Genomic DNA, 27,680 nt, shown 5'->3' with positions numbered 1-27,680 from the left:
AGTGTCTCTTTAAAACCGCGCAACACTCTTGCGTTTATAAGCGACTGTCCGGCGTCTACGACAGATGTAAAGACCGAAATATCTCTGAACGACAAAAAAACGTTACGAAAACTCTGTTTCTCTGGATTTCGTGCCGACCGGTTGTGCCCCCGCGATCTTCTGCCGCCGACAAGAGCTCTCGCTGAGTGGTGGCCCGTCCTCGGACTCCTGCGACCGTGTCCATCTTTTCTATCTCCTCTTTACTTCCGTCGCTCGCTCTCCCTGCACCTCGCTCTCTCCTTCCTCTCTCTATGTATACCTTTCAATCCTATCCGTTTAATCCCTCCTTACACCCATCCCTTGTGAGCTACTGTTGAGGTGTCGCACTCTGATGCAGACAGTTATGGGGCTTACTTTTCTCTTATTTTTCCTTTAGGAATCACACAAAGAACAAACCAAATAAAAGGCCTTAACGTGGGGTAAACACCGACACAGCAGCATCCCTTCAATCAAAACATAAGACAAAGCGAAGGGTTAAAAAGAACAAAATAATTGGCTGTTAACCAGAACAAAATAGAAAGCCACGATTCATGATGGGATGCACATAACTCCGCTTGAATGTACTTCGCAATATAAATAAAGAAAAAAAAAAGAATGTACTTCGCGATACACGTAACTTACACCTTGAAAAACGCGGCCTGTGAGGTCCACGGGACAAACTGGTTGGTGTTCTGTGACGGGACGGCTATATGCTCTCCCATAGTAGTAGAGTACCTAGTACTCTAAATTGTTACCCACATTTCCTAAACACAGCCCACGCGCTGCATGCTATGTGCATGCTTGCACAACACCACCTTAAAAGCCCCTTTAATAAAAGGTGCGCTGACAAAGGGAAGTGTCGAGGGTCGGCGGGTGGAAATAGGTGAATCAACGAGAGGCGCACAAGTACGGATGTGTGTGAGCCTGAAGAATGTATTATGTACATACGAGCGAATGCATCCTTATAAGGACCAGACGTGTGCTCTGCCGTTTTGTGCTGGTGGACCGAATATTAACGAGGAACATTTCCAGAGACTTTTTTCATTGACTTTCGAACATTTACTTACCATTATGTTGTGATATGTGCGTATAAGGGTGTCTTTGCATATCTGTGCCCGAGTTTTCTATTTTCCATGGACTGCTTTGTATGTTTTGCTTCAAGATACGTGTTCAAGTTTCAATCAACGGCTAAGGAGTAGCCGGCGCCATAATGGTGCGCCAACATCTCCTTATATATCATTTCGATAAAAAAATAAGGGGGGGGGGGGCTTGCGCTGTTCGTTCCGTTCAGTCGTGGCGAAGTGGCATTGGCCGCACTTTTCTATGCAACTTCCCGTTGCAAATCGTGCACATCGCTGCTGGTGGTGGTGGTAAAAAACTTTTATTTCAGAAAACGTTTTCTACTGAGTGCCGACGTGACGCAATCGCTGTCCTACTGTAGTAATGCAATGGTTAACACTGAGAAAAATAAGCGCGCGGACTAAATGATACACCTTGCACGGTATCAGCTGCAAGAGGCGAACCTCGACATTGAAGACAACAACAACAAAAAAAATACCCTTAAGGGTGTGTAAGTTGTTTGAACCCCGGGTGACACCACATTTGTGAGAGGTTGGCCGGCGCCCGCAGCAAAAGGGTGCGTTATAACATCTTTTGCGAAGAAATGACCTGAAAATGAAAACACCATTCCAACAGGTATGGTCTCATTTTACACCCTTGCGTTGGACAGGCGCTGCTATAAGCACCCCGTTTTGCGAAGGATAGATGACACTTGGCATCGTAGTTTGTCGCATTTACTGCTCTTCGCAGTTTCGATCGCTTCAAACGGAAGCTCTTAAACAAGCAAAATGGCAAGTTCATGTTGCCACAACTTTTATGCTTCTAAAAACGTATTTCGTCTGCCAGCACCTATGCGAGTGCTTACCACTACGGCTTTAGAATGTGCAGTGCAGCTCATTTTGATAAAGACAACGTCTTCCTTCGGTCCCTTCACTGGAGAACATGGCGATGTCCTACGTAACCAAAAGAACCTGTTGCTCAAACGTGAAGGCACTGTCATCTATTACGGGGATCAAAATGAGTAATATGACTTACACAACGTTTACTTGCATACTAGCGCATTCATTACCATTACATAATAATAATAATAATAATAATAATAATAATAATAATAATAATAATAATAATAATAATAATAATAATAATAATAATAATAATAATTTGCCAACACGGCGACCTGATTCTCAGGTTCACCGTAGTAGAGGGCTCCGGCAATGTCGACCCGACTCGTCTTCGTTAACGCGCGTCGACATCGTGGAGTAAACTGACCTCAAGTGTTTTCCCGCCATCGAAGTGCGGCCACTTCAGACAGGATCAAGCCTGCGACATAAAAGTCACAGCTGAGCATCGTAACTGCCGCACCACCGAGGCGTACGAATGCTACGCGAAGTCGGGTAAATTATAGCCAAATCATTCACTGTAGGCTGATCCGGGCTGAATCTCTGCCAATTTCGCCTTGAGCGAGGCTTGATATGAATGAGTCGTCGCTAACCTTGAAGCGACGACTGTCGAGTTTCACAATTCACAAAATGGTATTTTCGTTTATTTCAGTTGGTGTTTTTTTTAGTGAGATCACGAAGTTACTTATGCGCTATTATTTGATACCAATACTGCTGTAACTATGCGTGTGCAACGCTGATTAATTGATGTGATCCGTATTTAATCTTCTATAGTATTACTCGTACAAGGTAAAAATCAATCTGATATGCATATTCATGCTGTGAACGTCACATTCTGCCGATGTAGTGGTCCGCAGGAACCCAGTCAAGTTGCGGAGCTTTTAATATTCAATTTGATGCACAATTTATTGGTGATATGAGCTTTCCATTGATTCATTGATTGATCGATCGATTGACCGTCTTGCCTGTCTACTGTTTCAACATTGCCTTGAATCAATCTTGACCCAACGATAGAGTCGTCTACCGTTTGTTTTTTGTTTTGTTTTTTCGCAAGACCTCGACCTACATTAAGGAATGACGAACGTAGCACATGCCTCGCTCTCATGAAGCATGCCATGCATTCATCGAATGGTCGCTAAGCGGCACTAGCGGCGACGGCGATCGCTCTGCCCCCTCGCGGCCGCACGGGTTGAGCCAGCAGGCGCGCCGCGATGATTTACTTTGTTTATTCGCGCGTTCGCCGGAAATGAATGTCTCGCGTGCACTCCGAGAGGGCTGCGTACAGTCAGCCTTAATAGGAAGCGGCGAAATAGTCGATCGTCCACTCTGGCGCGCGCGCTGCACGCGCTATGACGGCGACGGGTCGCTGCGCGTCCAGGCAACCGCGGCGATCATCGACGACCGGCTGGCCGCCGCTCGATCAATGCCACTCACATTGGCCTTCAAGCCGCGGTGTCCAGTCGCGCTTTAAACGTTCTCCCGCCGTGGGGAGAAGAATGCCCACACGGCGGCGCGCTTTTGTCGCCGGATTGTTTCGTGCCCTGCCATCCTCCCTGGACTCCGAGGGAAACCAGGTGCCCTTTCTCCCCTTTTCTTATTTCCCGAAATCCCCGCGCGCGTGCGACGTTGTCGTCTGCTAGCACTCGCCGGGAGCGCGTCGTCTGCTACAACGCCAGGCGTGCTGCAGGTTACGCCGTCTGCATCTGAGCTGCACTTGGCGTGCTTCCGAAGCGCCACGCATGAAGTGAAACACCGCCTGCTACAAATACGCTGCGCATCGACTGAACATGAACCGACGCATCGACTGAGCATCATCTGTACATGAACCAGTCAATTCGCCATCTTCTACCCTTGCGCTTCAACTGAAGGAGTGCTACACGCCAGATTTGATACGCCATCCACATCTGAGGCTGGAGTTCGTCTGGTTCCTAAGCGCTGCGCGTGGAGTGAAACACGATTTGTCCTAGAATTTGAGTTCGACCATGCACTGATTGAGAAGCCTTCTGTTCCCGAGGTGGAGAATTCGTATGCCCCATGCCTGCTGCTAGTGAAGTGAATTGTCTGCTTTTTACCAGTGCTCATCTGCCACAAATATTGAGGAAACGCCGTCTGTCAAGTAGAGCGAAAGTTCGTCTGCAACAAATGCGTAGTTCACATAAGTGAGTTTGTCTTATTTTACTGTCTTGGGTTTCAGGCGTCGATGATCGAGTGAGAGTTGCGTACTCGCAGAACTAAAGCAGATGTCAAGTAGGTGTGACTCCGTCGGGCTCAACGATCCTTGATAGAGATCGACTAAACTTCGGGAAAAAAAAGAAGCTAGTGCACGAGAAATATGCCACGTTTGCATTATTCTGCAATTCGTCTGCTTCGCGTGCTGTATCGTGCGACGTTCACGTCTGCAATCAACGGGAGATTGTCTGCTATAGGTGGTGTACGCTGAGGCTATCAAAGTTCAATACGCTTCTTCATGTCCCGTACACGATATGAGCACGGAGCGGCTCTTTTTTTTTTACCTGAGTGGTGATAGCGTAGTGATTTCCACAATGTGTAATTCGATTGTGGGAGCAAGCTTGTTGGCATCTCTTGTAGCGACTTGATGGACGATGGGCTCACTGCTTTTTCGTAGTGTCTCGATTCAGACGGTGCGTAGTCGTATGCTCGGTCTTCGTTGTTTAAGTTCCACCAAGTAAGTTGTAGTGACGATGTATCACCTGGTTATTTAGCTAAATGTACGGTTAACAATACAGTTTGCAGTCGATGTTGTCACTGATTATATGGTTTATTTCAAAATTGAGTCCTGGGTTATTACAGCTGCCACATTTAGCTTTCTATCACATCACGACTTTGGGATGTTAAACAGCTACAATTATTCTGTTATATGACTTATAGCTTTCTGACCCAAAAGTCCAGACAAATGATCATAAAGCACACAAGTACAACTCGAGCTTGACGTCTTGACGTAGATGTCGTGGTACCTTTGTTCCATCAAAGCTCATTGCCTTTTGGCGAAAGCAAGTTCGTCTGCTTGTACTGTCGAGAATTGTACAGAATACAGCAATGGGCTTTAGAACATAGTTTTTTATATAGCATTTGTCCAAAGCGATTCACAACGGACCAGTTCAACCTGCTCACTGCAATGCTATCCATCACCCATCGTTGCTTCTCAAACTAAGTTCATCAGCTACAGACTTATTTTCCACGCTGCCGGGATATCTTTCTCACGTTTTGACTTTTTATCTTTATCTTGTGATTCATATCCTATTTTTCTGGCAAGAATTCTTCTGATATCAGATATGCGCAATATTGTGCAATGCTGCTGCTTCCTTCAGTCATCTGTTGTAGACCCATCGTCGTCTGCTCGGAGTATATTTAAATCGTTCACTCGGGGTTGCGATTGCTGAAAATCCAGTGTAACTGCCTGAGAATTGTATAAAATTCTGTAGCGAATCCATCAATCATCTCTTGTTTTGAAAGCAGCGACTGCCCGCTCTTTAGGGTGCCGTTTTATACAGGTGCACCAGCAGTGCGCGCAAAATACGAGATTCAGTAGTCCACAAAATGACTCGTTGGGCCTTATCGTCTGCAGCTACAAGATACTGTAGGCTTCTTCTATTTTCGGTGTTTACTTATGAAGACACAAGACCACAGGTCATAAATGGTTCTAACAATCTCAGTCAACCAATCAGCTGGTATTCGCACGGTGACGCAATGAAACGCGCTTGTTTGCGCATCATACTGAATTCTGTACGTTCCCAGGCACACCGGTCAGATACTCTTCGGTAGAAGCTGTAGCCCTCTTTCACTTTACAATCCACTTTTTTCTCGATGTGCAGATAAAATAGTGAACCATTACATTATCGCAGTGCTTTGTGGAGGTCAAGTTAAGGAACTGCGACCTTCTAGCGTTCTCCGTTACATACCAACAACGCCCCCTAGTGTGAGAACAGCGAACTACGCAAGAACACCACACGAAGAGCTAAGCAAGAATGCTTCAAACAACTTCCTGACGACGGCGACTACATATCAAGTCTGATCTGTGGACCACTGCGCAACATATGACAAGGCTTGAATGAATTCGACTCTGAATTCGGCCGGTACATCCGATTCGACGCGCCTATACCGGGGAGACGGCCAGCAGTCGCCGAAAACGTCGCGTCGAATCGAGAAGCCTGGGAAGCAGAAAGTGAGGAGAGCGACGTGTCCTGCGCCGGTTGACAACCCGCGTCGGGAACACAAAATCTGCGCGTGGCGGTTCCTCACGAACTGGCGATTCGTTGGGATCAAGTGCGTGACGCGCACGACGCGAGAATGGTTGAAATAATCGGCGAGCACACCATTTAGGAAGCTACAATCACGGAAGCTAAGAAGGAGCCCAGAAGCAGGTATGGCTTATTACTTCAACTAGCTCAGCTGCTTGTTACGCATGGCTTATTCACCTATTGAAACGCTTTGCATGTCGTTCCAATAATATCGTATGTTTCCTTGACTGATATGGCAGCCCCATGCGTTTTCCACACGCGGGCTGCCATATCATGTCATAAAAATATTGCGGAAACACGAACATATTTAAATGCGATACAGGGTGCTTCAGAATGAGAAGTTTTCGAAAGCACGCATAGTCATCTTATAAGGGTGTCTGTGGTATGGTGCGCTGTGCTTCGTAGTGCTGTGTGTGTGTGTGTGTGTGTGTGTGTGTGTGCGTGTGTGTGTGTGCGTGCGTGTGTGCGTGCGTGTGTGTGTGTGTGTGTGTGTGTGTGTGTGTGTGTGTGTGTGTGTGTGTGTGTGTGTGTGTGTGTACTGTGATTACACACGCCATCTACTCCCTCGGTATGCACTGATGCACAAGTAATAGCAATCTCTGCTGCAATTACAACTGCAATGTTCCATTTATGCCCACAATGCGCACGCATTAACGTTTTCTTGAGAAAAAAAGAAACCTACACTTTCGCGCTGTACATGCAACCAGATTAAATTTATCGTTGCAATTAGTCAAATGCGACATGAATCTCGAAGCTCAGCTGCTGCACGGCTTGCTGACGCACAACCATCAACGTTCCTTAAAGTATTGCACATCATTGCAATTGTTGAATCATGGCCGTTCTTGAAATACACCATCCCTGTTGAGAAAAGAGACGTTTCAGTGCTAATGGACAGATCATTTACTGTGATCATTTATACTGCACGGCGCAATGCCCCCTCTTAACTCTTCCTTCTTACCGGGAGTCGGACAACGCATCCACGAGCTCAGCAGCTCGATAGTTCAGTTGCTACTGGCAACGGCTGTAGTCGTGCGCCCATGTCGAGGCAACTATTAAACGTGGCGAACAGAATATGACAATTGCCTCGGATAAAGGATCCAATTTCTGTGTCATAAAAGACTGATTGCGTGCAATATTCCTATTGACCGAGCATCAGGTATAGAAAAACAGCGCATACAAATAAGCACTTGGCCAGAGCATCTTTGGGGACTTCATTCTGTACAGTCCCAAATGCTGGTGAAGTATGGCATCGCAGCCGTATATTTAGAACTGTGGGAGAACTCGGGTTGAAATAGACTTACTGTTTATTTAATTTTAATCATCTCGATGGTCGCGAATATCCTGTCTGTGTTGTACAATTTCTGCATTGTACATCACTGCATATGAAAATCAGTTCTTTTCGCTGTATATAACAGCTTGCATGTACATACGCATTGATCACTATCGTCCATTTTTCTGTGTGCACATAAGCTATGTAAGCTATATCCAGAAATAAAATTCTCTTAAATCGGGTGAGGCTTAAAGTAGTGAACCACGTACTCTAAATCATTAACAACCCTATGCAACCAAACCATAGAAAAAAAACATCCGTTGGCTTAAATTTAAATAGGAAGACAGAATTTACTTCCAGAAAGGCAGAGGTCTACCAGTGCGACAGTTAGCTCAGACCTGCTACTCTACACTGGGGAGACGGGAAAAGGGGAGCGAAAGAGAGATGAATGATGATGGTAGGCTAGGAGCATGAGAACATAGTCCTGCTGCACTGGGTGAAATCCAATCCATCCAGTCCGGTGGCTTGTAAGAACGCTACGACGGCTCCTATAACCTCATTTGTGCTGCTGGCGTCGGGCCTATAGGACCTAACACTACCTCATAGGTTGATGGTCTGAAACCATTAACCTTAGATTTAACTTCACCTTGTGCCACCACACTTCCTCAGATTCAGTCCAGGAACTCCTAACGACGGCATCCACCATGACCACATCACATAAAACTACAGGTTAATATAAGCATAGCGGCACGTTTCAGGCCTGTGAAATGGCACAGGAAGCTCAAAGACGAGACAGCAATTTCTATCTCGCCAGTATACGCTACCCTTCCCCCAGGCGCTATCGCCTCCTCGTTTCGCACTTCTTCAAAACACGCGGGAAGTGTCAGCACTAACCATTTAAATAATCACTATATCGTGCTTTTTAGGGGCGAAGCTCCTTAAGGCGTGGGCTGTGGGTCTCCTGTATGTAGCCACCTCTCGCTGTGTTCGCTAGACGGCAGTACCGTCCCCTGCATGTTAGTTACTCTATATGTTACTTAAAGGTAGCATATACAAGAACTCTACTGTATGTAGCCACCTCTCGTTTAGTTCTTGCAGTGTTCACTAGATGGTGGTACTTGTAGCTGATGATGAAAAGATGCCAGATGTTATAAACTAGACGGTGGTACTTGTAGTTGACGATGAAAGATGCGAGATGTTATAAAATAGGAGTGATGTCACATATGGCGCGTGTCATTGGTGGAAGGCAACCGTTCGATTTAGTGCGGTGACGTACGCTAGGGGGGGGGGGGCGTTGTAATAAAATCGAGTGGGCAAAATGCACGGAAGATTCTGGGTTTACCAGGTTTACCTCCGGAGCTTCGCCCACTCATCATCATTCACTTCGTGGATATGGCGGCACTTTTTTCCAGATACACGCTCTCAAGTCCGCTTGAGCAGTCGAAAGCGAGCAAGACGAAGCGAGATCAGTTGATCGCGCGGGATAGTCATGCGATACACTGCAGAACGAGCGCTCGACGGCGCGACGAAGCACGGTATACACCTTTTCACAGGAAGGAAAAAAAACACCGCCATGATGGGCTGTGCGCGTGAGTACAAAGGCTAAGGGCGCAGCGTTGTCAGTGCATTTTCGAGGGGACGCGCGAAGTTGCACAGCTCAAGGAGGGCTATGGCGGCGCCCAGGGAGGCGTTTATGAAAAGGTCAATAGGAGACAATTCGCAACTGATTCCTCTCGCGGATATGGAGCAATCGAAGACCTATTTTCTTGCGAAGTCACGTGATCAGAATCATCACTTCGGAAAAAAATTCCGCCGCAACGACGGGAAACGCCGTGTACGAAACAAAGCGCTCGTTTTTCGTGCATTCAAAGGTTGTTAATGGATGCACCAACGATGCTTCTCAATGACATAAGGTTCAGAGCAGCAGGCTCCGTTAACACCCGTTATGTGCTAAGACTATGGTACACAGAGTGGGCTCGAAACGTTTGAAAGAGGCTGACGAAACAAAACCAGAGACTGATCTCGCTCAAACAGAATATTTTCGCCGTTGGGTAAACAAACGCATGCGCTCAAAATACGACTCGTTCGCTCGCTTGTGATAATAGAACATCCAGCACTGGCCAAGAACCATCCCTACTCTTGCTATGCTTGTCCTTGAGAAAACACGGTATACTCTCCTTTCACTTTTGAGCTTGTATTGATCGGAATAGCCAAGTTGGTCAGCGAGAATACAGCGCCCCTTCTTGGCTTGGCTAAACAGACCCGAGGGTACATGTGCACGTCGACTCGGAGACTGAAACGGCGATACGTGTGGTGTGTGGGTTTACAGAGTGAAGTGACGAGTACATGTGGTGTACGGACTTAGGTGTATGTGGTGCATGTGGTGTATCGACTTGAAATTTTTATCGCAATGGCTGGCGAAGCTAGGCCACTCTCTTCTGCGTGACGTTTCGTTTGCGATTTTTAGGCATAACTGCGCAACGGAGAGGCCATCAGACAGTATGTCCATCGATTGATCACAGTGTTTTATTAGATGTCTCACAATTTCTTGTGCGTTTACCTAAAAGAACTCGAAAGCAAAAGTCATGCATGTTCTGCTTTCAAGTGCGTTTAATATCACTTTCAATCATGTCGTGCGTAAAGTGCTGGATATAGCGAGGACAATAGACCTCTTTCATGCAGTTTTTCGGTCATGGCTATAGCACCTTAGCCGCCTCGCTGCAGTGGTCTAGTGGCTAAGGTACTCGGCTGCTGACCCGTAGGCCACGGCATCGAATCCCGGCTGCTGCGGCTGCATTTTCGATGGAGGCGAAAATACTGTAGGCCCGTGTGCTCAGATTGTGGTGCACGTTAAAGAACCCCAGGTGGTCGAAAATTCCGGAGCCCTCCACTACGGCGTCTCTCATAATCATATGGTGGTTTAGGGACCTTAAACCCCACATATCAGTCATTATAGCACCTTAGCCGGGACCTAAGAGTACACTTAAAGGGTGCGGCTTGTCGCCAGTATAGATCTCATGCAGCCTGATCACACTCACAATGATGTGCACGAGTCACCACAGGGAATTACGCCAATCACTTCGCAAGTATTTTGTTTTTTTTTTCCTACAGAAAAGACGAAGCAGGGTATACACTTCTCGGCGTCATGGCATTGATCGCTGCTAGTAAGTGTTCATATTTCACCGAGAAAACGCAGCGCTCTCGTTTCACGCTGTAGCTTGCACGGACCTGTGCGCAGTCAAATCTCGTTAATTCGGGCCCCGTTTATTTGGAAAACCAGATAATCCCGACGCGCTCTCTGGTCTAGGCAAGCATGCGTAACGTTTAATTGCATCAAACTTACGTTAATTCGGTCCTGTTCTTAGACGAGACCGGTAACAAGAAACCATCAGAGAGACGACGAAGAAGACGAATGCGATCGCGCTCGTGTTGCTGTTGTTCTGCCATCTTGGCTGCAGCTGCCTCTACTTCTCCCGTGACAATATTTCGCAGCGACTCGGTTGATTCGGATGATCCTGGGAGGTCTCTTTATTAAAATAAAACAAGGGAAGCCGTGGGCTAGAGGTGAATGAAGTCGCCGATGACGAAAATTGTGGGTATCGCTCTTCTTTTATGCAAAATAAACGCTGCATTTCTGTATTCACCAAGAAAATGGAAATCCGCTTATGTATAAGCGGCTATTCATTGTATTCTCGGTACGTTCCATAATTCGGCATCCGTTCATTTTGGCCATTTTTCTGGTTCCGTGAAATCCAAATGAATGAGTTTTCACTGTAGTTTATTTGACCAGGAACGCCGCCATGGCGTTATAATGAAGACGTAAAGTTATGACTATCTGTGACGTAGTGATGACATCGATCATGAAGTATTTTTTTGTGTCCATCACTTTATGTTGACGCCGACGGTAACTCCTCACTTTGATGAGACATCTAATTATTTCGCCTTCAGAACGCGCATGACACGACCACGAATGATTGAAATACAAAAAAGAAGTACGCGTAATCACAAAGAGAGAACTCGAGACAGATCAGAAAAGGACGTTATGTCCAGACTCCTGCCTTGGTGGTAACGCGTCTTGTATTTCAGTAAGCATGTACCCGCTAGCCCGGGATCAAGTTCTACTACGCGACCTCTTCTTTGCGCAGGCAACATGCTGTCGTGGATGATCAGCCGCAAGCGGGAGCTCGACCTGCAGGAGCAGGCCATGCGCCGCGAGCAGGAGGCCAACGCCCTCGAGTACGAAATGAAGAGGCGGGCACTGCAGCGGGACCTGCAGGACCGGAGGAGGTTGGCCGCTGCTCGAGGAACCGTGCTCTGCATCGTGGGCTGCGGTCTGGCGCTCGGGGCGCTAGGCGTCGCGCTCACCACCGTCGGCGTTCTGCTGAGAGGGGGACCGTGGAAGGCTCCCTGCATTGTGGCTGGACCGACGTGCATCGTCATGGGATTCCTCGTGCTCCTGCTTTCGGTCGAGACCATCATCAAGTGCCGGCGTGCCCAGCGGTTCCAGCAGTCGGACTCCAAGGAGACCCTCCTGGAGCGGGCCCTGCACAAGGCCACGGGAAAGACGACCACGAAAGACACTAACGTGGACGACGCGACGCCTAGCAAGTCCGGCAGGGTTGCCCCAGGCACCAGCGGTAGCGGCGGTGCCTGCGCAGGGGGTGCCTGTGCGGGTACGGGAGCTAACACCTTACTCCTGGACCCCCAACGACTGGTCGAGCCCTTGCAAGTTGAAGAGGGAGCCGCGGACACCTAGCCCAGGGCACCGTATGGCTGATGACGATTCACAGTGCTCCGTGCAGTTCGTGCCGCTGGAGTGCGTGTCTGAGATCGTTTTCAGAACACTGCATGCCGAGCCTGGCCACCGTGAGCCTCAGAGACAGCCAACCACCTGCTGCTGTTCCAACATCTCAGATACTTGTAGGGGTGTTCTGCGGATGGCCTAGGAGGCGGTTCTCGAGCGGAGGTCTACATGTAAAACTGCGGATGACGATTAGCGTGCCGTGGTTTCTCAATACTATGAAACTTGACGAAATCCGCTTCGAAGTGCACAAGGTACTACTTGAGGCGCCGGTAGCCGCTTGCCTGTTAAGACATCCCGCTGAAGGCGTCCAAACGTCCTCGAAGAAGTCTTGCACTTCGTCGTGAGTGTTGTTCTCCCAGCCAGAGGGTGACGGTTTTCTCACTGCCTTACGGCTCCAGCCCTCACGGATAGCGAATTCGTCCGAGACGTCCCCCCGAAGGCATATGTGCACAGTGAGGACGCGCCTTCGAATGTGGCCCCACGTCATGGGCAAAATACCACTCAAGTATACCGGCTCCGTGCCTTCCTTACTGGCGGAAAAGTTCTACTGGACTTTTTTTAAAGAGGCCAGCTGTCATTCGGATAACCGCTTAGCCGCCTACGTCTGTGAGTGTTATACGTTGTGAAGTGCGGTAATCCCATCCCAGTTTAGCAGTGCGATGAGCACGGTGGTGCCGCTGTGAGCGAAACTGCGAAAGCGCCCTTCTACGTCACCCTTCTTCGACACGTTTCTTGAATGTGAAAACGACGACATGCCAAGTCAGCACACCTGGTACGGGAAATATGTGGGTGATATCACTATCCGTATACGATGTGGTTATTCGAACATGTGGGATTAAGACTGTCACAGCACATCGGTGGAATTCTGCGGTACTGACGCGTGAGGACGAACGGTAAATGTGTTGAGAATAAGTATTTATGCGTGCTCACTGCATGACTAGCGCATCACGTTTGTGTTCGGTGGTCTGTTTATCAGCAAAGGTTTGCCGATGCTTTGAGAACACGACGCCAATGTTACATTGTGAGACGCGACTTAGTTTCACTCATCTTAACACTGCGACAACAGTAAGTCACGTGTTACTTCGCGAAATGGTCCAGTAGAAAACATTGCGTGATTTGAAGTGGTACATGCGGCAGCTACTCTTTACTGGTTGTTAATGACAAATTGCGGTACAGAGAGCCATCAGAAAGATGACAACGTCTTGAGTGTTTTCGTCAAAAAAATGCATGTCATATATTTGCACCTTGTTGATGTGCTTGCTGTATGAGAATCTCGTAGCTTTATCAAAGGGTATCGTGGCTTTTTTGTCAAGTTTTTGCCGAGCGAGTCAGCGCGTGGTATAGGAGCTGCTGGCTTTGGTAGCGAGGGGAACTGTGCATTCCGTGGTGCGAAGTAAGAGTACTGTCCTTGGCGAGGTCGTCTAGCTGCCGTGTTGTGGAAACCACGAAGCTTAACTTGAAACTGGGTGTTAACTCAGTCAACGACGAGCGTGCACCAGTACTGACGCCGGTACCAAAAGTATACCATTTTTCCTGGGGTACACCCCAAGCTCCAGTAAACTCTATCTGTGGTACGCGAAGAGGTGAATCGTTTATGTAAGCCGCATTTCCTTCTTTAAAAACGGCAATGGAATGAATCACGTCCATAAAGAATTTTGCCATTGAACGCAAGCCGGAGTAAATAGGGCGTTCAGCAGCGACACTGATGCCGTACTGCGCGTGGCAGGGTATTGCTATTCCGTGTTAGCGTACCACACTCCGAAAACGTTTCAGTTTCGCGAGAGTCTTGATGCGCACGTTACGTTGTGAGATGAGGAGTAGCTGCTAATGGTATTGAAGACTAGAATACCTGCACGTGGCAGCCGCACAGGTATTGCCGTATCGACCGGACTGTAAGCCAGCACCGCTAAACACCCTGATAGACTTTCTTTTTTTTATCAGTGCCTCTTTGCTGCATGCTAAGTACGCTAATAGCATACCATTGTTCTTCTCTAATGTCATCGTCAGCTGGACTATACGCCCAGTGCAGGGCAAAGGACTCTCCCAATGTTTCTCCACCTAACCACGGTATAGTGATTGCTGCGGCCCCGCTATAGCTATATCTCCGCAAATTTCATTCTCATCTACCCGCCAAACTATCTGACTCCCCCTCACGCACCTACCTTGTCTCGGAATCCAGTCTGCTACGCTCAGTGACCAGTACTTATCAAGTCTCGCTGACTGCCCTGCCCATGTTCACTTCGTTTTGATCGCGGCTTATGTTCTCTTAACACCCGTTTCTTCCGTTGCCCTTTCTGCTTTCTTCTTGTCCCTGAAGGCTACACTCCTATTTCCTTCCGGGCCCCGCTAACTTCAAAATATTTCAACGTACTACAGAGCTGTATTAGCCACTACAATCGCCTCATCATATTACAGTGAACATCAAGAGAATTGCGTGGCTGATTGCATTCCTTGATAGTGGCCCGTGTAACAGGGAACGGTGACACCACAGCGTAGACGGTACGGCGCTATCATCACTGCTGAAACATCTTTGCACATGTACTGTAGGCATCAAATGAAAACCGAACAGCGAGAAGCTTTCGCGATGGTATAGAGCGCGCCATTCACTTGTCGCCATGGACAGGCACGCACATATGCGCAAAGCTGCCGAACACGATGCGCGCACTTGCCAATGGTGGCAACTGGACGGCGCGCACTATACCATCGCGAAGGCTTGTCGCTCTTCGGAGTTTCATTTGATTTCCTGAACAGCGACAAGCCTTCGCGATGGTATAGTGCGCGCCATCCACTTGTCGCCCTGGACAGGCACGCACATATGCGCAGAGCTGCCGAACAGGATGCGCACACTTGCCAATGGTGGCAACTGGAAGGCGCGCACTATACCATCGCGAAGGCTTGTCGCACTTCGAGGTTTCATTTGATGCCTACAGTACATTCGCAGGAATCACAGCCCGCCATCTGGGCCGGACTAGGGGCGCCTTTGGGAGACGTTCTTACAGATATGTTGTACACGTGCCTGGAGTTTTTTAGCCGCAATGTCTCTGTGCTGGTTGGAGACGTTCAGCGTGCACCAATGTGGCGGCAAAATGAGTAGGAAAGAAAAAGAGCACGCCACGAGTATTGAAGAACGTACCTGGCATTCAGGTAGATTGCCTGAACTGCGCCGGTGGTTCTAAAGAAGAAACAAAAAGAACTGTCCCACTGACTGCATGGCTATACGACCAAAATTTTTCACTCGTCGTGAATCGCATCACTTGTACATAATACAATACCATGGGATCAAAACTTGTGTAGCCAAGCGTTTCTGGCTAGCCGTACGAATGTGCCGCGTATCTCATGCCTTAGGGCGCTTATCTTTGCTCTCTTATACGTCATTTATTTCTCATCGCACTTGTGGCGCTTCCGCTATGATCACTCATTCTTAAAATCTGCTGACAGTACCTCGATGCTCCTCGTTTTTTGTCTTTTTTTGCAACAAGTGTCAGTGGTGTATGTACATACCCGTATTGCAAAATGTTAAATACGGTTTTTTGTCTTCTTTTTTGACGAATCCATCATGAGCTTAAAACGAAGTCTGTGGCTTCGAGGTGCCGTACATACCAAAGCAATGACCGCACTTGTGTGCAGTAAGCATAACTGCCACTTGACGGATAAAAATTTTGTAATCGAGAACCGTGTGATGTAAACTATAAGCGTTTCCAAGCGCAATCACTGAAGACCGGCAACGTAGTTTCATATATCACACTAGAGGGAAACGCAGGGCGTTTCAGTCATCGTGGGAACAGTGAGCGCTGCACAGACTTGCGTGTATACGCTTCGTGCTTTTCGGCTCCGCGTGACCAGCAGCTATTTTGTCGCAGGACAAAGTTGAGAAGGAATTCAGTAGTCCCACTTCACCCCTTCGACCATTTAAGACCCATCGATTCAAATCGCGACTCTCGAGGTTCGCTGCTAACTGTCCTTTTATCCGAGGCAAAAGCCGAAACACAAGCAAGAATGCGCTCGAAGTCAGAAGCACGAAGACTATCCATGCTCTACCCGTCATTCCCGTGGTGGCTGAACTATACCGCGGCGCAACGTTTTCCTCCCCTTACGTTGTAGGGAGTTCTATGTCCAGCAAAGAATCGTTTGCTAGATCCTTAAAAGACATTTAGTAGAATAATAAGTAAGGCGATCATCGAGATGATGACGTGGCTCACGGGTAAAGCTCAAGGTCGACGGTCATTTCCCAATCTCTGTACGGCATCTAAAAACCCCAGCCAGGCACGGTTAGCTGCAGCCAACAGCAACCAATGTCGGCGAAATTCGACTATACGGCAAAATCGGTGGCTAAAAAGTGACCTCTGTACTTTCAACGCCACTGAGCAGAGAGTGAACGCATTAAAGGACCGCGTCGCGGGATACTCACGACCTTTCAAGCAGCTCCGCCTATGAGCTCACTGCGTTTCGAACAGCTACATACCAACACTAGTCGTCAGTGACACTTGTAAACATACGACGGTGACCTTCGCAGATCAGTATGTGTTTGTTTCTACATTGGGGACAAGCTTCGGCACGCATGCGTGCCTTAAACAATGCATCAACACCCAGTCGACTTCTTCTTCTTGTGACCCTTGAGGGCCACGGGACGGCTTTAAGCTCTCCCATAGTAGAGTACCCCGTACTCTAAATTGTTACCCACTTTATCTACCCCCCCCCAACACCACTGCTGGATCTCATCCACACCATCACAAAGCACGGGACGGCTATAAGCTCTCCCATAGTAGAGTACCTGTGCTCTTAATCGTTACCCCCTTTTTTCTAACCCCCCCTAGCTGTTTTCTGTATGCTTCTTGCTATTAGAAGGACGGCTCAGTGCTCTCCCATTGTTGAGTACGAAGTACTCGAAATCGTTAAACATTTATTCTAAACACAAACAAACACACATCTAACGGGCTTGTCCAATGTAACACTCGCACTGCAGCATTGGTGCTTCTTCGGCAACGGGATGGCTTTTTGCTCTCCTATAGTAGAGTACCGAGTGCTCAAAATCGTTAACCACTTTTTCTAAACACAACGGTTCCGTACCACGATAGAACACATTTTATTCTAAACACTCTAACGGTCTTGTGTGGGGTACACGTGACAACTTAAAGGGACACTCTAACACTTTTCACGACTTCATAGTTTTACCATAGAGAAATATAATATATAAAGAGTGGCCACTGGAGCCTTTTCACGGCCTAGCAAGACAAGGTCTGACCAACCGCTAGATGGCGTACCCATCCTCACGTTTACTCCTTTGTTAAGACATTTAATAGCATCCTCAGGAGGACAATGAATACCCAAGTTTGGCATGATTTTTTTGCAAAAGAAGAAATCCTAGTAATATGTGCAATTTTCTATATCTATTCTACATCGTGTCCCAAGGAGGACTGTGCTTTACAACAGAAAACTGTAAAATATGACTTGAAAGTGTTGTCTTTCTGCATTTGTTTTGCACAAAGAGGCACATTCATGTGGTTCAGATGTACTGTATATGTATTTACTTTGAGGAAGCATGGGTGTGTAGCCTAGTGGCAAAGACTCTCAGTTTCGGAGCATGAGGGTACGGGCTCAGATCCCAGCGTCGGAAATAAAAAAAAAGGTTATTTTATTTATGCTGAAGACATCATTATCGGGTCCGACCAACCACTCGTGGCGCTGAAAGCAGCGCAGTAGCTGGGCCACAGGTTCTACGGGAGTGTCCACTCTTTATGTAAGTATGTGTTTAGAAAAAAAAGTGGTTAACGATTTCGAGTTCTTGGTACTCTACTATGGGAGAGCACTAGGCCGTCCTGTAAACCTCTGATACACAAAGGACGATTAAGGCACTATTCTGGTGTTCTTAAGTGTTTAGAAAAAGTGGTTAACAATTTAGAGTACTCGGTATTCTACTATGAGAAAGCTGAGAGCCGTCCCTTCTTGTTTAAGAGAATTTTTATTTCTGAAAAAGTCATATATACACTGAACACATTTATGTGTTACATTGTTCGTCACGACATTGTTTTTCTATGCGACGGCGAAATCCGTCATCGCTCAAAACTGAATGCTCGCATACCCTACTTCGAGGAGTCTCCGCTCTTTCAGTACCTTCTCTTTAGGTTTTGTCAGCAAATATAGCTTGGAGTGACACCGACCGCAGCTTCAAGCGCCCATCGTACGAAGCTTTCAGGCGTCCCTAATGTCCTTTAAGCTAACGCCACCAAATGCAAAGAATAAAGAGCGCATTGCTTGAACATATATGATCGAAAAAGTCAAAAGCTACTACAGAAGGCGCTTCGTAGACCACAGCCGGTGATACTAATCGTGGCCGCGTGTTTCAGCTTAACTCGTTAATCGTCCGTTAAAAAATGATTAAGTGGAGAGGGTATTAAGACCACAGGGAGCATTACACACCCTCATCTAGCCCATTAGGGCTGCGGAAGTTGCGTCTTTTCCTTTCCTGAACCCTCTTTCTATTTCTCTCAACAATCACAAGATGGCGTAGAGGTACGCGCGGCAACGGTGCTCCGTCAGACGTCCCTTTGCAGCGGTACACAGAGTCAGACGGCTCCCTCGGAAGCGAAGGGCAAGATGGTGGAACACATATATAGTGCGACACCAGCCGCTTAGGGACGGAAGTTCTGCGAAACAGACGGTGGTGTCATATTGATCGAGTGGCAATGCGTGTTGCGCCAAAAGGATTGAATTGTCGGGCGAGCTGGGGCTTTGACATAGAAACCATCGTGAGGGCGCAACTAAACACAACACAGGGAGAGAGAGAGAGACGAGGACAGGTGCAACCATTGGCGACCTTCGAAAATCGTTTTTGAATGTCCGGAGAAAAACAAAACAAAACAAAAAAAAAAAACACGGGCCTCCAGCGTTGCCCGTGACCTTGATTATGCTTACGCCATGGCTGCTGCTAAGCCTCGTTGCCTGGGCTGCTTCCGTGACACAACAAGAGTGCGTGTGGCGTATTGTACGGTGTGGTGCGTTCGTTTCGCGGAGGTGAACGATTATTCATGATGCGCGTTGCATGCGGCGGTCCCTGTTCCGTCCCCGTGGGTCGTATCGACCCTTTCGTCTCGTTCCGTCCTTCCCATTCCCCATGTCCTGCTTGCTTCTATACTTAGTTTTGTTTTTCGTATCCCCCTTTCTTTGTACTCAAAGGGCCCATAAACACCCACTAAAGATAAAAAAAAGATACAGCCCATCTCTCCTTGCTTTTACCTGCCACGGTACTTTAGCTGGCATACGGCGCTCGGCCCCCGAAGGTCGCAGGATCGAATCCCGGCCGCGGCGGCCTGGATTCTACGGAGGCTAAATATTTGACGCCCGTCAACTTCAACTTAGCAGCGTGTTTAGAAACACCTGGGTGGTCAAAATGTCCGGAGTCTTTCACTATGGCGTCCCTGACATCGTAGTTTTATCCGACCCCCCCCTCCAAAGTATTATTATTATTATTATTATTATTATTATTATTATTATTATTATTATTATTATTATTATTATTACCGATTTGTTACACCTGCAGTGTGTTCACATGAGGTCATGAAGCCACACGCTCTTGATGTGGTCAATACGAAGGAGGATGTAAAAAAATTGCTGGAGTGGGAATAACTTCGCCGAAGTGAAGCCGTTCCTCTAACAAGATGGCAGCCATGGCGGCCATCTTACTAAGGGCATGATAAAGTATCGCCGCTCAGGGGGGGGGGATAGAAAAAGTAGGTAACGATTTAGAATATACTTTATCTTTATCACCGTTCAGCGATTAAAAACGAAGCGTTGCTCTCGCACGCCCAACGAGTTTAATGTGGGAACTTCTTCAGGTCATATAGTGCTCGAAGTGCGTCTTAAAGTTACTAGTTTTCTTTAGTGAGCCTCTCATTGGAGGCAAAGTTCTTTGGAGATTTAGTCATCCATACTTGTTTTCGTGTGTTATTTCGTTGGGAACAACTATTTTTAAATATAGAACTAACGTAGCATTTACATAACAAATGAAAGCCACTTGATCTTTAAGTGGGCACTATCAGAAAAGAGAATGTTTCCGCCATCTTGGCAGTGGCAAAGGTGGCTTCACTTCTGCTGGCAAGGCATTGCGGGAGCTTCCACTCCAGCAATTATTCTTTAATCCTCCTTGGTCAATACATGAGGGTGGTCATCAGCGAATGTTCTCCTGCCCTGCCTTGCAGCAGTCGCCTGCCAGCTCTGCAGTGTCTCGCATGACTAGCGCGCGTGACGAGTCGATTTCACTTCATATAGTGTGCGTTTTCGACTATAGGCAGGCGAGATAATGACAGCGTGTAGGCAAACAGGTCCAAATCACGATAAGTTCAATGCTTAGCGCTTACATTGTACGCGTGTTTTGTGAAGAAAATGATTGGCGAGGAGGGGGGAGCGCCCTGATGGAGCGTTACAGAAGGCGGGAAGGAAACCACCCTCTTGTCATGGAACTTGGTGAGGTTTAAGGGCCCTTTAATAGCAGCTTAAAGATATTGTTGAGTATTCTGCAAATACTGAGATAAACAGAAGAGGTAAAAGAAGTGTCGCAGTTATATACTACACTCATTTTTGATCCAGCCTCCCTGTTTCACTGACCGCGTTCCAAAAGTTGTGCATACATTTAAAAAGAGCAATGTGGATTATCAACATCATGTGGACAAGGGTAAATCTGCCGGCGCCTCGCTTTGTACCCGTCGTGAATCCGGAGTTATCGCTTTACAGTCTCCGTCAAAAGTTCCAAAGCCAAGTAACCATCGAAGAGGTCTGTTGAAACCATTTGAGCAAGGCCAATTGAGTATTTACCCATGCCAGGACAAGTCCTTATAGGAGCCGATGACTACGGTTGTCGCATAGTCTAAGGCATATTTCTTCACAACACTACAGTACAGGGGAATCTGGCGCTAGCGTTTATTAGAAATGGAATGTCTAACACTTCAGCTACGGTGTGGGAACGATGGGTAGTACATAGACAAGCCAGGACTTACTGAAGATACGTTATTTCGGCTCTAGGTGGTCTGCAACAGCTATGGTCTCAAGACGAAGTTCAGCAGTCCCACTTCCTTAGCTTGATTCTTTAAAACTGATCAGTTTCAATCAGCTCCCACAGTTCACAACTATTCATATTCATATTTTTTTAAAATCCGAGACAAAGTCAAAACGCAACAATAAATAAAGCCAAGAGTGCGTCCGAAGCCACAAGCACGAAGACTAGGCATATCCATCTGCTACTCGTCATTGCCTTGTCGGCTGAACGATCGCAGAGCTAGAATTCTCTCTCGTAAATACTGTAGAAAAGTCTGTTCCAAGGTACGAGAGAAGGGCAACGGATTGGCGGGCTCGTTTCTTGATTGGAAAGACAGTCAAACAAAACCCAAGCGAAACGAAGCCAAATGACCAAGCCGCATTAGGTGCTCTTTTTTGTATACAGTGTAAATTAACCACACATATAGATTTTGTTTACAGATCGCTAAGCGTGTTCAGACAAACAGCGAGATATGACCCGAAGACAAACCTCCTCGATATTAGTAGGGGCACCAGAAACGTTTTTGACAAAGGCTGCAAAGATGACAGCGTTGTATTTTTAAAGCAAACTGCACGTGACCATTCATCTCATTCATCACTCTTACGAACACCGACGGCTTTATAGCGGGTTTGATGTATTTTATAAAACAAGAACAAAATACTCTCGGAGCTGCTTTTTGTATCACTTTGTCAAAGGCCAAATAAACATGTTCTTCGTTTGGAACGATAATCCTGTGTTTTTTTTAAGTTCACTAACACGACATTAGTTACAACAGACCAGAGACACACGGACAACGATTTTCTAAAGTTTCGTCAACGTTAGACTAGAGGATCATGAAACCATTCGAACCACAAATTTGGTAACACGTCGCGTGCCAAGGCCGCTACGGACACTCATATCATACCCCGGCCTGGTCTCCTCAGCTCATGAGGAACGCTGGCATCGCTGGCGATCGCAGAGTTTTCATGAGGGCACTCGAGAATTTGAGCGTTTACTAGTCCGAGATCGAGATCACACGGCGATTGGTTGCGCGCAGTATCAGAGGCCCTTAGAGTTACTGTATATGCTCCCTTACTGTAAGGTAGCATATAGAGTAACTTTAGAAGCCATCACACAGTGCGCCCGGCAGCACGCTCGCCGTCTGGCAACAGAGACGAAGATCGCGGAGTGGTTCGTATCTGCTCCGGCAGGTGCCGCCACCCTACCAGCTGATCTCTTACTTCCGTGCGTTCTACAGTCCATGATAACGAATCAGATCAGCAGCCACGGTGACGCCAGCTGGCCAGAGCATGTCGCTCTGTAAATGGGCGGTTGAAAACGCGTTTGGTCGAGTCGCAGCGGTCTGCACCGACCCGCAGCGATTTGCAGCTTTGAAGCGTTGTAAAAAATTACACAGTTTACGCAGAGAGCTCAAATTGGTCTCTAAATGACCGTTAGAACTTGGTCGACCAGCCCAATGTACAGGATCGCCAAAACTGTTTCATGTTCACTTTATGGAAAGAGAAGACTGGATTCACGAACGTTAGAGAACACCGGTTGATGACGATGATGCCAGTGATCATAGTAAAATGTGGTTTAAACTGACGTGTGTGTTTGAAAAAAAAAATGAAATTATCGAAAGTTTGCTAATATAGGCTGCGCACGCTGTACAGAAACGTACACCAGCATCTGTCGAGATTTGTTTTTACCTGCGGCAAATAAATTATGACCAGTTCAGGCTTGCATCGATTCGGGCGACACAACACTTATTAATTTAGAGAAAATAAACGCACTTTGCTCGATTTCTCTGGTTCACCGGTGGTATACTACTGGTAGTAGTACAACTAGTAGTATACATGCTTCGACTGGTTGAATGTGCCGTTCAACATGTCAAAACGCACTCGATCGGATCGCTAAAAACGACACACACTATTCAAGAGAACCTTCTCAACATCTTGAATTTAATAGATGGTCACGTAGATGTACATCCTAAACTTGTGGTTTACACCCACCCCGTGGGGTCGGCCAAGAATCGGGTGGCTTAAGAAAAAAAAAGCTAGTGTTCATATTTAAACGCTGGCGAAAAGAAAATTAACACAAATACTGATATTTTTGTAAATTATTCTTGAGAAAAACTTAGATGAATTAGTTTATACTGAATGAGCAATAAATTATGGATACCAAAGAAAATTTTATATAGCCTACATGGGTCAATTGAGAACCTTTTGGTATTTAAGTTATTATGTAAATCTCTTAGACTGTACAATGAAATATTGCACGGCCGCGCACACTTTCCCTTTGCTGCGCCCTAAGGTGTGTGCACCTAGGGATAGTAAATTTGACGTTGTCAAAGCTAAGCCAAGGATTCGTAACGGTATTTCTAGCGATACCCTTCTTAATGTTGAAAACTTTCTACAAAAGATCAAAAAGTGCTCCACAATTTCCTCTGCTCCACAAAAACAAAAACAAAGTGGGGAGGAATTCAAGCCTGCTCTGACAAGATCGTCGTCTTTGTTAGATTGCCACGCTATGGATTTTTCTTAATAACTATCATACATAAGCACACGTTTTATAGGTGTTAGAAGACACAGCTGCTGTAGCCGCAGCTGGGTTAGAAGAAATAAATATTGCTCTTTGTGCGTTTTCATTTTTTTTGGGGGGGGGGGGAGTTGTGTATTAGACAGTGATTTTCTATAGTGCCGCGTCACCTGTGACGTCCGCATACATTGTACTACCCATTAACCTGACACTAATGGTGCGAACCACTGAATTAAACAAAAAGAAGCGCAAGACCAGCACTAAAACAAAGAGAGTGAGAAATTCGATTTCAATCGCTGCCCCAATCAGAGCACGCCAAAACGTGACAGCCGAAGTCGCATTGGCTGCTTCTGGTTTCTTTCTCTTCCCTTTTTTTGTGTGTCTGTGATACCCTGCAGACGTCGATATTACCCACCAGCACGCTACTCAACCCCGGCCCACAGCTCTAAATATAACCCTAATAAAAGCGCCCCCGCGAAAGACAAAAATACGTTAGGCAACACTGTGATTCGACGCTTTCTTTTTCTGTTCTCCAGTGACGCCTTTTTGTTTTCTTTCTTGTTTCCTTGCTCTCCCTCTCTCTCTCTCTTGTTGACAGGAACGAACAGTAGTCGCAAGGTGTGACACAGTTTCCTCGCAACAATCAGACAGAACGTGACTTATTTTCACGTCGCCGCACCCACACAGCGCAGCGACAAAAAAGGCATCAGGCAACACTGTGAATCGACGCTTGTTTCGCTGGCTAGTGACGCTTCCTAACTGGATCTTGTCGAACAGCTACTAACAGCAGCGCAACGTGTAACAAACAACTCACAACGACGGGACAACACCTGACTTACTTTTTTTTTCCCCGCCGCCAAACTCGTCGCGCAGCGACAGCTCCTCAAGGTTGCCACAGAACAAGCTCGTTCCATGTCGTACTGCAAGGAAAAAGTAAGAAAAGCAAAATAATCGAAGAGACATCCACAAGCGTACGCGGGAAGCATTGAAAGCTTGTTTCGGTGGCACTGACACGCGGGAAGCGGCGAAAAAAAGGCACGGTGTATCCACTACACCGTCGACTATATTATTGATGCTCGCTGCACCTTTTTTTTTCGGCGCATCACCCTGCCTCGAGGCCAGTTTCGATATCCGAAAGAGCGGAACTTTCTTCGGAAAATGGAGTCTTTATTTTAAAGCGATAGCGTTAAAGAGCTCGTGTCGCAGAAAACCTGCCGCCACCGTCGGCCCCGTTGGTTGTGAGCGAAAAATCGTCCGTGCGTCTGTAACCGAAAAATCAAGTTACCGAGATAGCCACGGGATGCCGCTACTTGTCCACAAGTGCGCGCGAGATCGCACTGACAAAGCCGCGCATTCGAAGAAAAAGAGCGCTCAAGGTCACGAGGCGCGGTAGTTTCTTTGCCCTGTCATCCCTCCCCGCTTAGCTTCCAGCGCTTTCGTCGGGACGAGAAAAGAGATAATGATATCGCAGCATGCGACAAACCTTCGTAACTCCACTCACACTAGACGAATCATTAAATTTTTCGCGGCGTTGAATTCGAGAGGCAATAAGCTCTTCTAGTGAATTCATTTCATGGTTACTTGAAAAAGTGTTTTAGGGTTCCTATAACGCATTTTGTTCGACGGGTGTCACGACAAAAACGAGCCCATTCGGCGATAACAGCGCGCGCGCTGGTCCGATCTACTGTGTGCGTGAGTGTGTATGTAACAAAACATATTAATAAGTATGCAATTAGCGGCTGAAGGGTGCACTAGCGGCCGGATTTCGCTATCGCGTTCAACTCCTAAAGGCGAAGCATAAGGGTCCCCCAATTTTATTTTCAGTATAATGTCAACATCAAACGGAGTTTTTAAAAGGGTGTGCACAATTAGAGCCAAAAGACAATATATATATAAAGACATTTAATTGTGCTAACTTAGCTACATTTATACATAAGAGAGTGGACTTAGATTAATGAAGGAAATTGTAAATTTAAGGGCTCACTTTCCTGGTTAGACGCAGTATTGATGAAAATTAACCGTCAATAATGCCAGGATTAACGCCGTAATAATGTCAATAATTACCTGGCAATATTGTCTGTTAATTCTCATGGAGATAGATGAGCAGCTAATAGCATAAACTCTAAACATAGATAATTGATGTGATGTTACACAAATAATTGATGATTTGACTAAGAGTAAATTACAACAAAGTGATTTAAATTTGTACAGACAGAAATCTTTCAATCTTTTTCTTTTCTTTTTGCATCTAATGAGAGGCTCAGCACCCCAAGAGCCGAAAAGTTACTGCTAAGGGTCAGTGCAGAGTGATAATGTAGTCACCGTGTGTTTTTAAAACATAAGCGTCAGTTTCTACAGCGCCGACGACGTCACAACAACCTTTACATCACGTGTTCGCGCTAGATATCGTGACGCTTCCATGGCCTCTGCGCTCCGTGGCTCCATTGATGACAAAAAAGCCATCATTTTGAATGCTTTTGCGAGCAGTGCAAAGGGCGATTTTGAATATTTAGGTAACTCACGTCATCACAACTAGCACTAGTTGCGCGTGAAGTCAGGAGAATTGAGACTGTGTCAAAGAGGAGATGATATTACGGACTTTTGTTTTTCTTTGTTAATGACACAATATTAACGAAGACTACAAGACAACGAAGCCAAAGAACGTATATGGGATGTAGTAACTATGGCATAAATGGGAAGAAAGAGTATAGACTAAAAGACAACTTGCCCGTGGCAGAAATAAAAGAAAAAAATCTTGGCGTATTGCTCTGAAGTCGCTTCCTCACATTATCATGAAGTAGTGCCACAAAGCTAATTTGCCCATCAAATCCTGGACCAAAAATACAAAGAATCCAATTAAAACTTTATGGCAAATTTAAGTATGCGATATATCGAACTAATTCCCCCTTTTTTCGTGTGATTTCGATATATGAAAGGTTCGGATGTAGTTAAATAGCGAGAAAAAAGTTGTCTTTGAGGACCACTTGCGGTGTATTATACAATGGCGAGTATCATGATCCTGGCTGTCACAATAATCATCAACAAACACGGCCAATTTTATAGCCACTGCAAGATGAAAGCCTATATGCCACGTTACCTCACTTACCCTGTGCCAGGAGGTTTAGCTGTGCATATAATAATAATTGGCGACTATATAAGCAAACGCGCAATACGCGGCGCCTTGTGAAACGACGCTCGCGGCTGTTTACATTTGCATGCACGTGTTACTGTAAGTATACAAATACGCACGTACGTACAAAATTGAAAGCAGCAAAATCTTTCGAAGTAATTATCTGGACGCGTTCGAACGGACGACAAAGAAGAGTTTCATTCGACCTCATTATCGATCGCCGCTTTTACTGTAGGTCTAAACAGAGAAGCGACGCTTCAGAAATGACCCTCGCAACAAGTGCTTTGTTGACTTGGCAACAAACGGGTCATATTTTTGTGTTCTTTTTATACATAACGAGACGCTGCAAGCGCGCAGCAGCACGACATCCTTCATAAAAAGACAGATAGAATGAATAAACGATAACGCGTGGATCACCTCGCTTCGAAGCATATTCGTAGTTGTCGCTTTAACGGCACCACTTTTATAACTGTCGCCATGGTGCTGTTTAGTCGAGATAAGAGGCCCGTCGTTGCGTAGCAAAAGATTATCAGAAGCGAAGCGAAACTCGGCAGACAAGCGTTTGCTGAGAAATGAGACGCCGCTTGAAGCACTGAGTCTGCTGTGCGTGCATGCGTGTTCGTGCAGCCATCGATATCGCGATCGATAGTAGAAAAGAAAGCTGTGGCAATCACGTAGCGACCATGCGTTGCCAGT

At 46.6% G+C, this 27,680-nt stretch overlaps 1 protein-coding gene across 1 annotated transcript; it reads left to right on the top strand.

Annotated features, from left to right (window-relative positions):
• The first annotated feature begins 5,989 nt into the window (after positions 1-5,989).
• LOC119179795 (uncharacterized) lies at positions 5,990-12,406 on the top strand. Its single transcript, XM_075868716.1, has 2 exons — positions 5,990-6,358; positions 11,651-12,406. The coding sequence occupies exon 2, from the start codon at positions 11,656-11,658 to the stop codon at positions 12,259-12,261; it is 606 nt and encodes a 201-aa protein (XP_075724831.1). The 5' UTR covers positions 5,990-6,358; positions 11,651-11,655; the 3' UTR covers positions 12,262-12,406.
• Positions 12,407-27,680: the final 15,274 nt, after the last annotated feature.

Source organism: Rhipicephalus microplus, chromosome 7, assembly GCF_043290135.1.
Source record: "Rhipicephalus microplus isolate Deutch F79 chromosome 7, USDA_Rmic, whole genome shotgun sequence".
NCBI lineage: Eukaryota > Metazoa > Arthropoda > Arachnida > Ixodida > Ixodidae > Rhipicephalus > Rhipicephalus microplus.
This window is presented reverse-complemented; position numbering and strand designations above follow the sequence as displayed.

Coding starts and splice junctions, on each gene's coding strand:
- LOC119179795 (XM_075868716.1), top strand. CDS start 11,656: ATGCTGTCGTGGATGATCAGCCGCAAGCGGGAGCTCGACCTGCAGGAG.